Source organism: Zalophus californianus, chromosome 5 (assembly GCF_009762305.2).
Source record: "Zalophus californianus isolate mZalCal1 chromosome 5, mZalCal1.pri.v2, whole genome shotgun sequence".
NCBI lineage: Eukaryota > Metazoa > Chordata > Mammalia > Carnivora > Otariidae > Zalophus > Zalophus californianus.
Window position 1 is genome coordinate 141,308,353 of NC_045599.1, and position 15,315 is coordinate 141,323,667.

At 38.5% G+C, this 15,315-nt stretch overlaps 1 protein-coding gene across 1 annotated transcript in view; it reads left to right on the forward strand.

Moving 5' to 3' along the window:
- The window catches only part of MARCHF11 (membrane associated ring-CH-type finger 11), a 99,327-nt gene that overhangs the window by 66,642 nt on the left and 17,370 nt on the right, over window positions 1-15,315 (forward strand). Inside the window, exon 3 of the mRNA XM_027604380.2 lies at window positions 9,476-9,668. Within this exon, the coding sequence (XP_027460181.1) occupies window positions 9,476-9,668 (193 nt within the window). The remainder of the gene's footprint in view (window positions 1-9,475; window positions 9,669-15,315) is intronic.

A 15,315-nucleotide genomic window follows, 5' to 3' on the forward strand; every position in this document is an offset into this window, starting at 1 on the left:
AAAAGGAAAAAGGGGGAGATTCAATATACTTTATCTTAAGTGAGATCCAGAATCTTTGGTATTTCTCATGGATTCTGTGCCCTATAGGTGCTAAAGTAATGCTTGTTAGTTCAAAAGTCATTGCTTCTGTTAATAGTCGTTTGAGAGATTTTTCTCAGACAAAACCTTCCAATTAAGGATACTCATCTCTTATAAGAAAACTCTTCACACCTTCTACTCCTTTGATCTACCATCATCCTGTGAGTCTGGAGACAGCCAGATAGGGTATTCTTTAGGACTTAGTTTCCTATTCCAAAGATTTGGCATCGAGATAAAGGACAGCTTTTATTCCAGGGGTTTTTCTGGACACGCGTTTCTTTAGAAGGCTCATCTCACTTGCGTAGTTAGCATCTTGGTCCCTGGCCATTCACAGATGCCCCTCCCATGTAGCATCCCTTCCCATTCCACATCTCTGGGCTCAGCTGGTTTTGCTTCTCAGTAACCAAACCTTTACTTTAGATTCATTTCCTTTCCTCCCCTCCCCTGCCCCTAGCCGCCAGAACTAAATTTTCAAACTTTGCAGACTCTCTGGTCACGTTGGCCTATCTAGCTCTGGATTTGTGGTCCCTTTGGTGCTCTCTGTGGCCTTGGACCAGTTTTATCTTTGTCCCAATTCATCCAGGACTTTATTCTCCTGACCCCGAAGTCAAAGTGTAACCTTGCCTATTCTTATGTCTAGCACAATCGAGCCTAATTGTCATGAGGAAAACTGGGAAGAACCTCCTTACCAGAGTGAAGTCTTAGAGGCCATCTTCTTCCAGGGGCTTTATTCTAGGGAAAGAAAATTTCTCTCCTACTTCATTTAATCTTAGGTCCCAGACACTTAATAGTCCTTGACACTCAACCCAGGACCCGCCCCCCCACAAAGTGACCCTTAACCTTGAGGTGCTCAGTTTCTTCTCCTTGAGCTGCAAACCATATTGAGTACAATCTCTGCAGTCCTGGGACATGGCTTGTCAAACCTCTTGGGATTTCTAGATTTCTGGAAGAAAAAAATTTCATTGGTGCTCTGAGTTCTGTACAATAACATGAAACCCTCAGCACATCTCCTAGTACACATGGGGAGTTGCCCATCCACTTCTCTGCTGTTCTGTTTGTCTTGGTCATGTGATCTTGTTCCAGGCGTCTTAATTAAACAAAATGATGTTCTGTGGCCAAGATGTGGTGCCTCGCAGGATGTGCATTACGACCAGCCAAGGGAACAGTGGGAAAGATTGTTCTCTACAAGAAAGTAAGTCCAGAGGGTTTTCTGCTGACCTCTTGTGGAAATTGCAACCAACGATTTGAAGATTTGTTTTTCTTTTTAATCACTCTGAGTTAAAATAAGATTGCTAACATCAACTGATTAGTGATCATTCTAAACCAGTGGCCTCTGATTTGAAACTGTAGATCGTAACAAGAAACCATTGTTTTTCTGATACTATTTTCTTCTGCTTTAACTGTAGAACCTAAATTTGGGGGGAATAATTATCTGAACAATAGTGAGTCTTCATAAGTGTCATTTATTTAGGTCTTCTTTAATTTCTTTTAGCAGTTATTTGCAGATTATCTTTTAAAAATTTTAGTCCTAAGTAATTTGTGATTTATGGTATTTTTTATGTAGTATTGTTTTTTTGTAATTTCATTTTCCAACTTTTTGCTGTTGGTATCTTACGCAATTGATCTTTGTTTATTGACCTCATATTTTGAGGCTTTGCTAAATTAACTTCCTAATTCTGTTAGGTTTTCTTGTAGATTCCCTAGGATTTTCTACATAGATAATCATGTCATTTACAAATAGAAATAATTTTATAGTTCTTCCTTTACAACCTTTATACCTTTTTTTCCCTGACTTATTCCATTGACTAGGGTCTCTAGTTCCTAGTGAATAGGAGTAATAAGGGTAAACATCTCTTCCCAGTTCCTGGTCTTAGCGGAGAAAGCATTCTTTCTTTCCTCCCACCCTTAAGCATGATCCTAGCTCTAAGTCTTTGTAGATGCCCTTTTCAGGTTAAGAAGTTTTCTTTCTATTCCTAGTTTTCATCTTGAATGAGTGTTTGTCATATAATTTTGCTGCATCTTTTAAGAGGATCTTTTTCTTTTTCTTTTATTTTTTAGTTTCTTAATGTCATTAATTACATTGATTGACATTTTGTTATATCAACCTTTCAACCTAGGATAAGCCCCACTCACTCAGGATGCATTATTCTTTTTGTATACTGCTGGATTTGGTTTGCTAATATTTTGTAGAGGATTACTTTTTCATTTATGCTCATAGGGAATATTATTCTGGAATTTTTTTTTATAATTTTCTTTTCTTTTTCAGGTTTTGGTATCACGGTTTTGCATGACCTCATAAAATAGGTTGGGGACTATTCTGTCCTCTTTTATTTCTAATAGAGTATACGTAACTTTGATATTATTTTTTTTTCCTAAATGTTTGATAAAATTCTCCGGTAAAACCATTGGTCCTTGAGGTGTTTGTTCATTTGTTTGTGGAAGGCTTTTAATTATAAGTTCAACTGCTTTGTAAAGGGTTAGTCATACATTCTATTTCTTCTTGAGTCAGTTTTGATGTTATGTTTTTCAAATAATTTATCTATTTCATCTATGTTATTGAATTAATTGGCATAAGGTTGTTTATTATATACCCTTATTACTCTTTTTACCTGTTGGAGCAGTCATTTTATATCTCCTCTTTTATTTCTTCATTAGCCTTACTAGAGTTTTATCAGTTTTTCTTAATTATTTTAAAGAAGCAGTTCCATATTTTCCTATTTATTTCATCTGAGTTGTTTAGATTTCACCTTTCTCAAAAAAAAAAATTTCACCTTTCTCAGGCAAAGCAAATTTTTTTGCTCTAATTTTTATTTCATCTCTGATAAGTTTCTGAAGATGCTTTTTCTAGCAGAGAGGACCCATACCAAAGCATGAAATCATGTTTAATATGCAGCCTATAAATACAACTCTACAAAGAATGGGCATATAATTAACTGAATGTTGTATCTTCATGTCAGATTGATTACACATAGAGATGTTTTCTGCCAGCATTTCAAATTCCAGCTTATAGTGGTTCAATTTAAACACCATCTAAGATGATTGAAAATAGGTTTTAGCTAAATTCATTTTTCTGAAGAGAACATTTCTTAAGAGCAGGTGTTCTCTCCTGTGACACTGGTAAGTAATCCCACCTGTCATTCTGCATGCTATAAATCATCATACTACAAATCTGTTAGCTTATGATTCATATCTGGCTTGCCTTTTAAAAACAAAGGTGAAACAGTACTTTAGAGTGAAGGATTTAATGCAAACTGAACGAATCTACTTTCTTTGCATTCAATTTCATTCCCTCTGAGTGTGTGTTATTTTCGGGGAGGAAATTGGGTTCTAAATAGAGAAGGTGCATTAACTATTTCAGACAACGGAATGACAGGTATATCTTTCTAAATAGCTTCCTGGAGGCCTGATGGAGTATATGCCTTTCTCCAGTTCTTATCTTACTGGCTGGAAGTGATTTATATGAGGAGATGACTTGGTCTTACCTTGGCTTTGGTTCCCGTCATTTCTTTAAAGAAAATTCCCAGCTTATTCTTTCATCCTTTTTTGTCTGAAGGAAGTTATAAGTCTGTGCTAATTAATTAGATTTCAGTGGGAAAGGCAACCATTTTGCCATGGTTTCAAAGAAGTCTGTGGTAATTATTGGGATAGTTATTTAATTTCCCATGAAGAACGCCACACTGACATGGACCCTCACACGCAGTGATACCCAATTCTGGGCCATGTACATTGTCTGTGTCTTTTTAGGACTGGTGGACCTTACTTGGTGCATCTCTGAACAGCTGTGTATAATGAGAATATTAAACAATTTCCAATGTGAAATTATTTATTTCCTTTCAAACTTCATTAAAATAAAAGAGATCTATCTCCCTGAGATTGTCTTCTTAATGTTAATATTCATTTAACAAACTGCAACATTCAGACTGAAGAAGTATTCATTTGAGAACGCCATTTAGAAAACAATTGGTCCTATTGGGTTGGCTTTGCTCGGCTCGACTGCTTTTTGCACACATGTTGACTTTGCCTTAACTGTACAACAACACCTTTTAGAGAGGTATAATTATGACCAGTTTGTTTTTGCTTTCAGATGTAGGATATGTCAGTTTATGTAGGCAGAGCGCAGGGCATTTTAGAAAGAACTTGGGCTTTGGAAAGAGATCGGAGTTTAAATTCTCACTTCTCTACTCAGTGGTGGTTTGGCCAGAGCTGGAACGTAATCCTGTAGGAAAGACAGAACGGGTGTGCGGAGAATGAGATTGTGGCTGTCAGATAGATGATGGAAACTGAAGTCAGGATACCAAGGAGTCAAGTATTTTCTGGGTGAGACTTAGCTTCTGCTTTCATGAAACTTACAGTCTGTGGACAACAGGGAGATAATCATCTGGGATGCAAGAAGAAATCTGCACTCAACAGAAATACAAACAGTGGATTCTCGGGTCCGGACAGAGGGATTCTGCACGAGGAGAGGAGGGGACGGCTTTTTAGAAGAGTTGGCATGAAAGCAAGTTACGGATGGGGGAGAGATTTCCACCCATGAGAAAAGGGAGGAAGGCATAGCATGCTGAGAAAGGAACATGCTCAAAGGCAGAGAGGGACCAAAATGAAAAGTACATGGCATTTGCGATAATACAGGGAGGCAGATTAAGCAGAATTGGGGAGCGTACATGTCCCTCCCTCTCCTTCCCCTCCTCCCTTTCTTCCTTCCTCCTTCCTTCCCTCTCTTCCGTGTCATAGTCCTCTATCCCTTCTTTTCATCCTTCCTGCGATAGTTAGATGCCAGGCGCTGGGAATATGTACTGAGCCACACATGTAGCTTTCCTTCACAAGCCTCCTTTCATTAGGAATGTAGGCTTGGGGTGCCACTTGGTATCAGGGAATGACTCATGGCTAGCAGTTCAGCTGCAAAGCTATTTCAGGAGACCAGAGAAGACAGACTTGAAGCTGTTCCCAGGAAAACCGTGGTGTCACTGCAAAGATGGAGTGTATGTAGTTCATTGTCATCAGAGCTCAGTAGAACTATTATATAGTACAGTTGACCCTGGACGACACAGGTTTCAGCCACGTGAGCCCACTTATACATGGATGTTTTTGGATAAATCCAGTATGATATTGTAAATGTATTTTCCCTTCCTTATGATTTCATTTGCATTCCCCCCCAGCTTACTTTATTGTAAGAATACAGCAAATAATACATATAACTTACAAAATATGAGTCAGTTGACTGTTTATGTCATTGCTAAGGTTTCTTTTCAAGATTTATTATTTATTTGAGAGAGAGGGTGTGTGTGCACTGGGAGGGGAGGCGTAGAGGGCAAGACTCCCCAAGCAGACTCCCTGCTGAGCTCAAGCCCAAGACCTATGTAGGACTTGATCTCACAACCCTGAGATCATGACCTGAGCCTTAATCAAGAGCCAGATGCTCAACCGACTGAGCCACCCAGACGCCCCTGCCATTGCTAAGGTTTCTGGTCAGCAGTGGGCTATTAGTAGTTACGTTTTGGGGGATTCAGAAGTTATGCATGGGTTTTTGGCTGTGTGGGGGGTTGGCATCCCTAACCCCGGTGTTGTTCAAGGATATATAAATATATAATATAAATATAACATAAAAGCATGAACCTAGGAGCCAGACTGCCTGGGTTAAATCTCAGCTTTCATCCTTAGTAGGTGTGTAACCTTGGGCAAAGTGTTTGACCTCTCTCTGCCTCAGGTTACTTATCTTTAAAATGGGGATAATAATAATACCTTCCTCACAGAGTTGTTGTGGGGATTAAATTAATTAAAAAAAAAAAAACTCTTAGAAAAGTGCCTGGGACATATTGACCCTATATAAATATAGGCTGTGATTATTAAATTACTCCTACACCAAATGAGGATGAACTTTCAGAAGATAGTTATTTTTGCTAACAATACATCCAATAATTTTTGTAGAAGTGAACATCTTTTCAGGAATATAAAAGTCAAACATATTCAAATATTATGGAAAGAAATAAATAATAGCAATTATTTAGAGTTAATCTGCTTATTGTTATAGGATTTACGTTTCCAAACTTGGAAAGAAATTTAAATAAATACATACACACGTACACATACATACTCACATAACTTATACATACACCCATGCATATTAGGTTTTAGAGGTGAAAAGTATGTTCAGCAGTTGACAAATTCTGTTCAGGATTCAGAAATACCTTACAGACTGAAATCCAGGCCTTGGATACCATCGGGTTAGAGAAGCCCCAAGAGACTCATCTTCTATTTTTATTGTCTAAGCTAATGGTCCATTAACACAGCTTCTTGAAGCTGAGCCGGTTAGATAATGTGTACCTCCCAGGGCAAAGACGTCAGGTGGGTGTTTCCTAGTGGCGGAAGGCAGCATTATTTTTCCTAGGGGAAGAATGTGAATAATCCCACTTTTTTCGCATAATGGTAACAGTAAGAAAGAGCATTATATAATGGGCAAAGAAATTACCAAGATGATATCAGCGTTCAAAGGGAAAATCCTTATGTTTATAATCAGTTTAATGATTTTGGTTCAATAATGATTTGCCCTCATTAGCTATTCAGTGAAATGGTGCTAATTTTAAGGTTCATCAGTGTATGAAGAATATCACAGCACTTTTAGACACACTGGCATATTTGCGTTATTACTGGAGTGATATAAAACCAGAAATTTCAGGGAGCTTATTGTTGATTTTGAGCAGTTTATCCTTCTTGAGAAATAAGCTTCAAAAATCTCAAATTATTTCCTATGTCTACCACAAAAGATAATTTCTATGATAATAATAAATAAGCATCTCAGTGTACTGAAATTGAGAATTGTTCTCTTTTTTCTCCTAGCTTTCAGGACATAATTTTAAAACACATTTAATTCCAACCTGCCAGGTATTTGAATTTTAAGCCATTTTAAATTTAGTGTCTTCAAACAAGTGTGAAACATCCATGTTTCTTATTCCTGGTAAGTCTGTCCCTTTGCTCATTCTCCTTCCCTGCCAAGGAACAGCTTAACTTTGTGCGTCAGAAGCTTCCAGGCCCAGTGTGGCAGGCAGTCATGCGCACTCTCAGATGTGAACCACCTCAATTTCCTATGTCCCAGGAGACACCTCAGCTTCATCCATCCATCCTGACCAGTTCACTGAACCCCTGAGTGTTTAGTAGGACCTCATCACATATGCCTGTGACCACCATGTTTTTCTAAATTGGCATGCAGGCAGTCTTGGAGCAATTAATTAGTAAGCCTAACTGAAGCTAAATATAATTAATTGTACAATATTGAGCTGTCCAAATTTAACTCCACTAAAATTACAGGGTGAACGTGGAACATAAAGGATTTCTGGAAAAGGGAAGTAGATATCAGTAACACCATTCTTTTTTTTTTTTTTTTAAGATTTTTATTTATTTACTTGAGAGAGAGCACAGGAGAGAAGCAAACTCCCCGCTGAGCAGAGAGCCCTACACGGGGCTCGATCCCAGGACCCTGAGATCATGACCTGAGCCTGAGGCGGATGCTTAACCAACTGAGCCACCCAGACACCCCATACCATTCTTGATAAATCCTCCTTACTCACTGCTGCTTACCCAAGACTCTTATGATTCAAGCTTATGTATTTTGAAACATATGGCTCACCATGTGAAAATCTTTCCCTGTCATGGACACATAACTTGTGTACCTTTGCCCCATAAGTTTAGAAGTATGCTTTGTTTTCATCTATCTGATGTAATTAATAAATTGATAAAGAGTAACATAATGCATATAGACATGATAGGATCCATCTGGGATGGATGTTAGCTGGTAGTAGTTTTCTGTGTTGCTTACCATGTTGTTGTATTTAATGCAGATTTCAATGAGCCCTGAGACTAAAAACCAACAAATAGTGACACTTCATACTTGTTCGGTGACACCAAATTTAAAATGGCTTTAAATTCCAATGCCAGGCCGTTCGAAATTAATGTGTTTAAGATTATGTCAGGAAACTAGTAAAAAAAAAGAAACTTCAAATACATGCTTGAAATAAATTAATTCAGCTGTAATGATAAGATATACTGACAAATTTAATTATTATTCATCCAGAATTATAAAAGCAAAAGCCATTTTTCAGCAAATGAATCTGCATATTAAAATCGTTAGAAATATCCTTCTTATAGAATTCTGCCGAACTATCATTTGGTTCTGAAGTTTTTAAAGGAAAAATAAATGACTTTAGAGAATTAAATATTTCAAATGCATTTTGATATTTAATCATTAAAAATGTAGAATTTAACAATACCCATGAATATGCAGGATAAAGGACGTATTTAAATATGATAAGTAAATTATTTATGATGAGAGACAGAAGCAGTGAGGGAGAGAGGGAAGGGTGGTGATAGACTTGCCATTTGGGATGCACATATTCAGACTTAAAGGTAAGTAAAGAGTTTAAGGAAATATCAGATTCACCCAATGGATACCGATTTTTCAAGCTCATTTGTTTTTACAGAGCTCTTTCACACAGAATGAAACTGCAGGTTGTTTTGAGTTTCACTGTTTACTGACAAACCATAATAGCAATTCTAGTTTTGTTTCTGTCTCAATTATGCAAAAGGGAGAACATGACTAATTAGTTCTTTCAAGTGGATAACACCTTTGAAAGACTTTTGATCATTTGTACTGTAAAATCCTCCCAAATACCGATGCTTAGGACACCAAATTATTCTCCCCATTGAATTGTGTGGTACTTACACAGTTTGTGAATTTCAAAGGTACTCCGTTTGTTTACAAATTCTAAATCTTGACAAAAATGGCTTCACAGATTACCCGTTAGATAATTAAAGTTCAGTGATATCTGAGTATATGAAATGTACCAATAACAGATAATGTACAATCTTATAGTTCCCTTAAAATTCTAGTGTGTTACTTTAACGACTTTTTCACTGATGTTCTTATGTAACTTATTTATTTGTTGCTTACTTTTTTTTTTTTTGCAAAAACAAGAAACAGTTCCCTTTTTTGCAGTAGTCAAATGTGTTAAAGAGCAAAATAAGTTTCCAAGTAGGGGAGTCTTCAACACATATCTTCGGAGTGTATTTAATTTCGTGCATGTGTGAAAGATAATAATGTGATCCCAGGTACTAAATATTCTTCAGCCATTCACTCCCAGTACTGTTACCTGGAATAGAACTAGATTAAATTTGCAGAACGGTGAATTACGGAAAATAATGAAGCTAAGGCAATTCATTAATCTTTATCTGCTTATCTATTTTTTATAGCCTGGATGAAATGGAAAAATTCGTGTGGGGGCTGATCAGATTGAAAAGGGTCTATAACATGATGGAGAGAAACATGGGGCTGAAATGTGTTCTTTTTTTTTTTCTTTTTAAGTTAAACACAGCACCTTTTTCTCACATGCCTCTGTTTTTCTTTTAGTGGCAAAGCATTTCTATAACACTGGTTGAGAAAGTTCAGATGATTGCTGTAATCCTAGGATCCCTGTTCTTAATAGCGAGTGTGACCTGGCTCCTTTGGTCAGCCTTCAGCCCCTATGCAGTGTGGCAGAGGAAGGACATCCTTTTTCAAATCTGCTATGGAATGTATGGTTTTATGGATCTAGTGTGCATAGGTAAGACCATGACATTACACATTAACTGTCAGTAATCCATTTCTTGCAGCTATTATATTTTCATCAGTGGGATCTCGTATAGAATGTTGTGGTTCACGTGATCTTGGTTCTCCAGCTACTTACCTATCTGGGGTGTCACAATCTGGCCACTTCCCTCAAAAAAGCATAGCATCTCTCTTCCCAAGGAGTCCGAAAAAATGAACAGGATAATGTCCATTTAAGGTGCCTTGTTTTGCAACAGAAAGGAAGGAGGAATGGTAGAAATGATTGGGGGTGGGCAAAATCAGGACAGTCATTTATTTCTATGGAATAAGAGCAAATCAGCCCCTCTTCAGCAAGCCGGGGAAGCGTTGACGGTGCCGGTGCCGGTGGTGGTCTGTGCATTTGGGGAGAGGACCCACAGACTCCTGGAAGGCTTACCTCGTGGCGATGCGACTCAGATTCCTCGAGGGTATAAGTGCTTCTTGAAGGGGTGGGGACCAGAGGTCAGTTTTCCTTTCTGTCTTGGGCTTCTTTGTTTTGATTAATAAATTCAGTGGCTTAGAAGAGATAAAGGATCAAACCTTTTAGCTTAAACAGATCGTACCAAAAAAGGTTACTTAGCCAATCTGCTGTTGCCCCAGGACCATGAGAAAACGGAAGCCGATCCATGCAGCACTGATGTGGTGTGTGTGCGGTGCCCGTCAACTGGCACTGTGATGGTGTCTGGTTGGCTGTGGGGGGCAGGGACTTAGAGCCCCACAGGGTCTCGAGGAGACTTTCTCTGCTCTGATGTGCATTGCAGCTGTAAAGAGCTGAGAGGCAGCCATGGTTTATAGCAGTGGTTCTCACAGTGTGTCCCCGCTGCTGCTTTTTAAGAGATGCACATTCTCAGGTCCCACCCCATCAGCCAAATCAGAAATTTCAGGGTTTGGACACCCCCCACCCCCCCACCCCCCACCATCTGTGCATCACAAGCCCACTGAGATTCTCACACACGCCAAAGCTTGGGAACCACTGGTTTCAGGGAATGGTGCAATTTGGGATCCCCTGACTTGGTTTCCAATCTGGGCCCCTGCTGGGACAGATCAATGCTGTTTCTCCATGTCCTCTTTCCTCACCCATGAAGACAGAAATAATAATCCCTAGCACACAATCCTAAATAAAGGAAATAATGATTATAAACAATTATGTTATTAATTGGAAGTTATAAATGAAAGGTATTTGAATAAGTCACAAATATTAAAACAGTTTAAATCATTTCAATTCATGCCTCTACTCACCAGAGTCTTAATTTAACTAGAAGTTTTAATATTCTCAGTGACTTTTTTCTAAAAGAACTCTATAAATTTTAAAATAGGATTAGCCTGAATTTCCTCTCCTTTCCTTCGTCCCTTGCCCCTAGTACAAGACTAAAAGGAAAGAAAATGATCACATTTCAGGCGAGGAGGAAAAAGATGTGGGCGGGGGGCGGGGTGTCATGAGTAATATGTAAACTGAGCAGATGTTGTCTGAATAATTGAGCTAATCAGATATATGAACAATTTGATTAAATGTGGTAATACACTTGTAAGCATTTGGAAATGCTAAGTCTCTATACAAATATAATCTCCAGGGTATTGCTCTAAATAAAGGAGAGTCACAAAATTGTTCTACAAATTCCTCAGTAAGTTCAGAGATAGATCGTATTTATTCAGTCCTTCAACATCAATGTTATAAAAATGTGGTATTTCTTTGATATGAAAAGGAGAGATGAAAAACAATGGAACCATTAGGCTTCCAGTTCAACCTGGAGGGAGAGAGTCCATTTGACTTCGATATCATTACGACACTAGAGAGGAATACACACACACACACACGCACACACACGCGCGCGCGCATTCTGTTTAGGAACTCACTTCCCTGGTTTTCACAGCTTGCATTTAGTGCTGAGTTACCAGGTCTTAAATTCTGATTGCTGATGCCAGTCTTTTAATCAAAATTATTAAATTTTGGTTTTAAAAGCACATGCATATGAGCTAATGATTTTTTGGCAGAATATGACATATTTGGGCTTCCCTTTTGAAATTTGGGTATTTGCCCATTTTAGAAAGTTAAGTTTCGTAAGAACAAAAGCCAATTGATATTTTGCTGGCTTACACTTTGGAGAGTGAATTTTTATTGAGGTTTTAAATATTGACAGTACCTTTCATTACATTTTTCTTATTAAATCCAAATTTCATCATTTAAGGATTTATTTGTATTTTGAAAAATGTTACAGAATTCAGATTGGAGAGCATTGTTCCTGTCACTTGGTAATCACATTAATTGGTCTATTTGGACCCAGAGAAAATCTTATTTTTTTTCTCAAGAGGTTGAGAAACTACTATAGTCAAGTTAGCAAATACACGGAGGCTATCAATAGCCAACTGGATCATAGCCAATAATAGCTCTTGTTGACATTTCAATTTAAATCAGATGTCTGTTAAATTACATGTAGACAGTAACAGAGTAGATTACATTGATTATACCTCACATACCCCTCACTGCAGGACTTAAGTGTCTGAGTTAGGGTGAAAAAAAAAAGAGTCTGAGTTAAGGTGGAAAGCATGTTTATAACTTTGGGTCCAGTTTGCTCAGCTCAGATCAATAAATATTTATTGAGAACTTTCTTTGTGTCAGACACAGTGCTAGGTGCTGGGAATACAAGTCAGGGTCAGTCACTTGCCTGGCCCCAAGGAGCTCCCAGCCCCAGAGGGGGATAGGTGTGTCAGGAGGTAATGAGAAGACGGCGGAGTGTACATGGTTCTGGAAGGATGCACAGGAGGTGATAGTTGGACAAAGCGGGGAGACATGAATGCTGGGGTGTTGCATGCAAGGTGGGGGTGGTTCCAGGCAGATTTCAGGGGAAGTGATAACCAAGCAAGCTGACAGAGGAGTAGATGCTTAGCAAGTGGGGAGGTGGCCCCCTTGTCACTGTTGGAGGATGTAAAATTGGCTTCCCATTCAGAGGGCCTTAAAGTACTTGGAAACATTCCCACATTCCTGTTTGCTCGAGCTCTTCAAACTTGTTTATACCTAAATGAGAAGGAGCAGACTGAGAGCTTCATAAATGTTCTGTTTAAAAAATAATTCTGGGGAGGGTATGTGCTATGGTGAGCACTGTGAATTGTACAAGACTGATGAATCACGGATCTGTACTTCTGAAACAAATAATGCAATATATGTTAAGAAAAAAAAAGAAGAAGAAGATAGCAGGAGGGGAAGAATGAAGGGGAGTAAGTCGGAGGGGGAGACGAACCATTAGAGATGATGGACTCTGAAAAACAAACGGAGGGTTCTAGAGGGGAGGGGGGGTGGGGGGATGGGTTAGCCTGGTGATGGGTGTTAAAGAGGGCACATTCTGCGTGGAGCACTGGGTGTTATGCACAAACAATGAATCATGGAACACTACATCAAAAACTAATGATGTAATGTGTGGTGATTAACGTAACAATAAAAAATTATTTAAAAAAATAATTCTGAAAATCCGTAGAAGCTTATTCCTGAATGAAAAAAAATGTTATAATCCAGCCAGTGGTTGTAATGCTTAGGAAGAGATTATTGCTGGATTGTTAAAGAGAAAATGTAAGGATTTGTAGAAAATGTATTTACTTGGGGAAATCTGTTTAGTCATTTCTACACATAGTGAATTTGTCTTTTGCTTTTATTCATTATTATTAATTAATACCCTTTCTGCTTTCCCAAGATTCAGTTTTTTCTTGCCATTCAAGTTTTGAATTCTCCCAGGGGTCGAGGTATTTTTAGAGTTGAGATGTCTGGATCTGGCTGTCCACTAGAACTTACTGCAATGATAAAGATGTCCATCTGGTGTCCAGTGCTACAGACACAAGCCACTGGCTACCGTTGGCTATTGAGCACTTGAGTGTGGTTCATGAGAAAGAGAAACTGGATTTTAAAATTAATTTTCTTTAAATTAACTTAAATTTAAGTAAATAGCCACCTGTGGCTAGTGGCTATCGGATGGCACAGATCCTGGATGATGATTCCAATTAAATGTGTAAGGGTTTGATTAGCCAGGTTCCCCTCACCTGTATAAACAGGTGGCATTTCCTAAATAACAAAGAAGCTCTGTGCCAAGACAAATGAAGAAAGTAAGAATGAACTGAAGAGGATTAAGAGAAGGGTATTAAAGGTGTGCAGGTGGTGGCCGAGAGGTAGACAGAGCGCCATGAAAGGGAGATGTGTCTTAAGGGACTCGAAGTATAAAGAGATAACTTTATATTATACTTGGGGAGCTCTTTTAAATATTTAAACAGTTGGCATTCCAACTATGATTGTGTACCAGGGAAACTAATATAAAGGATTTAAATCACTGAGCTGTGTTAGCCCAGGGCAGTAATTTAGGGAGAATAACCAAAGCAAGCTGGTGTTGGCTCCCTCCTGAGATTTGCACAGTGGACAAGGGAAGATTAGCAGACCCAGAGATGAAGAGCAAATGCATGGCGGAAGGCTGTGGGCTCGGGATTTGGTTCTTAACTCTGTACTTTGCACACAGAGAATAGAAGGCTATTCCTTTCATTGGTTGTGTGGTTCAGAGGAAGGTTGTTCCGTCAGAGGAATACATTTAGTTATGACTGAAATGACTGAGAGTCAGCCATGAGGACAGGGAGTCATTTGATTAACTTGCTTCTAAAACGTTACCAAGTCATTTCAGTGTCCAGTAGAACTTGATGAGGTGAGTTCTGTTTCTTGTTTGAAGCAACAAAATAAGACTGAAACCCCGTTACTTTAGTGGGATTCCTGAAACAGGGACAGCATTGCTTATGTCTAATCTCACTAACACTATAAATTAGTGCCACCTCCGTATCTGGAAACTATTTTGATCTTCCCTGATACACCAAGGAAAGGGACCAGATATGCTTATAAAATTTAAAAACTTAGATCACTTTTGTTCTTTTAAAAATTTTTTTCTTAGTTGTCCACATAGTATAAACATATACATATTGAAATAAGCCCATTTTATGAATATATAAAGTTTAAAAGAAGAACACTTCACTCATACAGCCCATTCTGTTATGTCATTCTCTTTGTGGAATGGTCTCCCCCACCCCAACGTTTTGGTGTATATCTGCCAGATCTTTTTCATTGGGTTTACATGCATATGGGCATACAGACACGTAGGTATTTTAATATAGGTGGGATCATACTATTCATTGTTGAAAAAAAGTCATTTTCATTCAACAACATGACCTAGCGATCTTTCCCTGTTAGAATGGATGGACAACCATTTACTTTTCTTCTACTGATGGATATTCACGTTGTTACCAGTCTTCGCCATTAGAAACAATGTTGCCAATGAGTATTTCCGGAGGCAAGATTCCAAGAAGTGAAAAGTCTGGGCTGAGTAATAAGTACATGCCCTATTTTTACTCTCTAAAAAGGCTTTGCCAATTTGCCCTCCCCCCAAATAGATGACAATTCCCGTTCTCCCACACCTTGACAAAAATGGATATCCGTTTTTTGACCTTTTCATTGGTAGTTTGACCTATATTTAACACCATTAGAGTGCTTTCCTTAAAGTCTGTCTAACTATTTAGGTTTGCGGGGTAATTTTGCCTAAGAAAATAAGAACATCCACACTGAGCCCTGCTCTTAATGCAGCTCGTCCTGCCTGGCGTCTATTGGG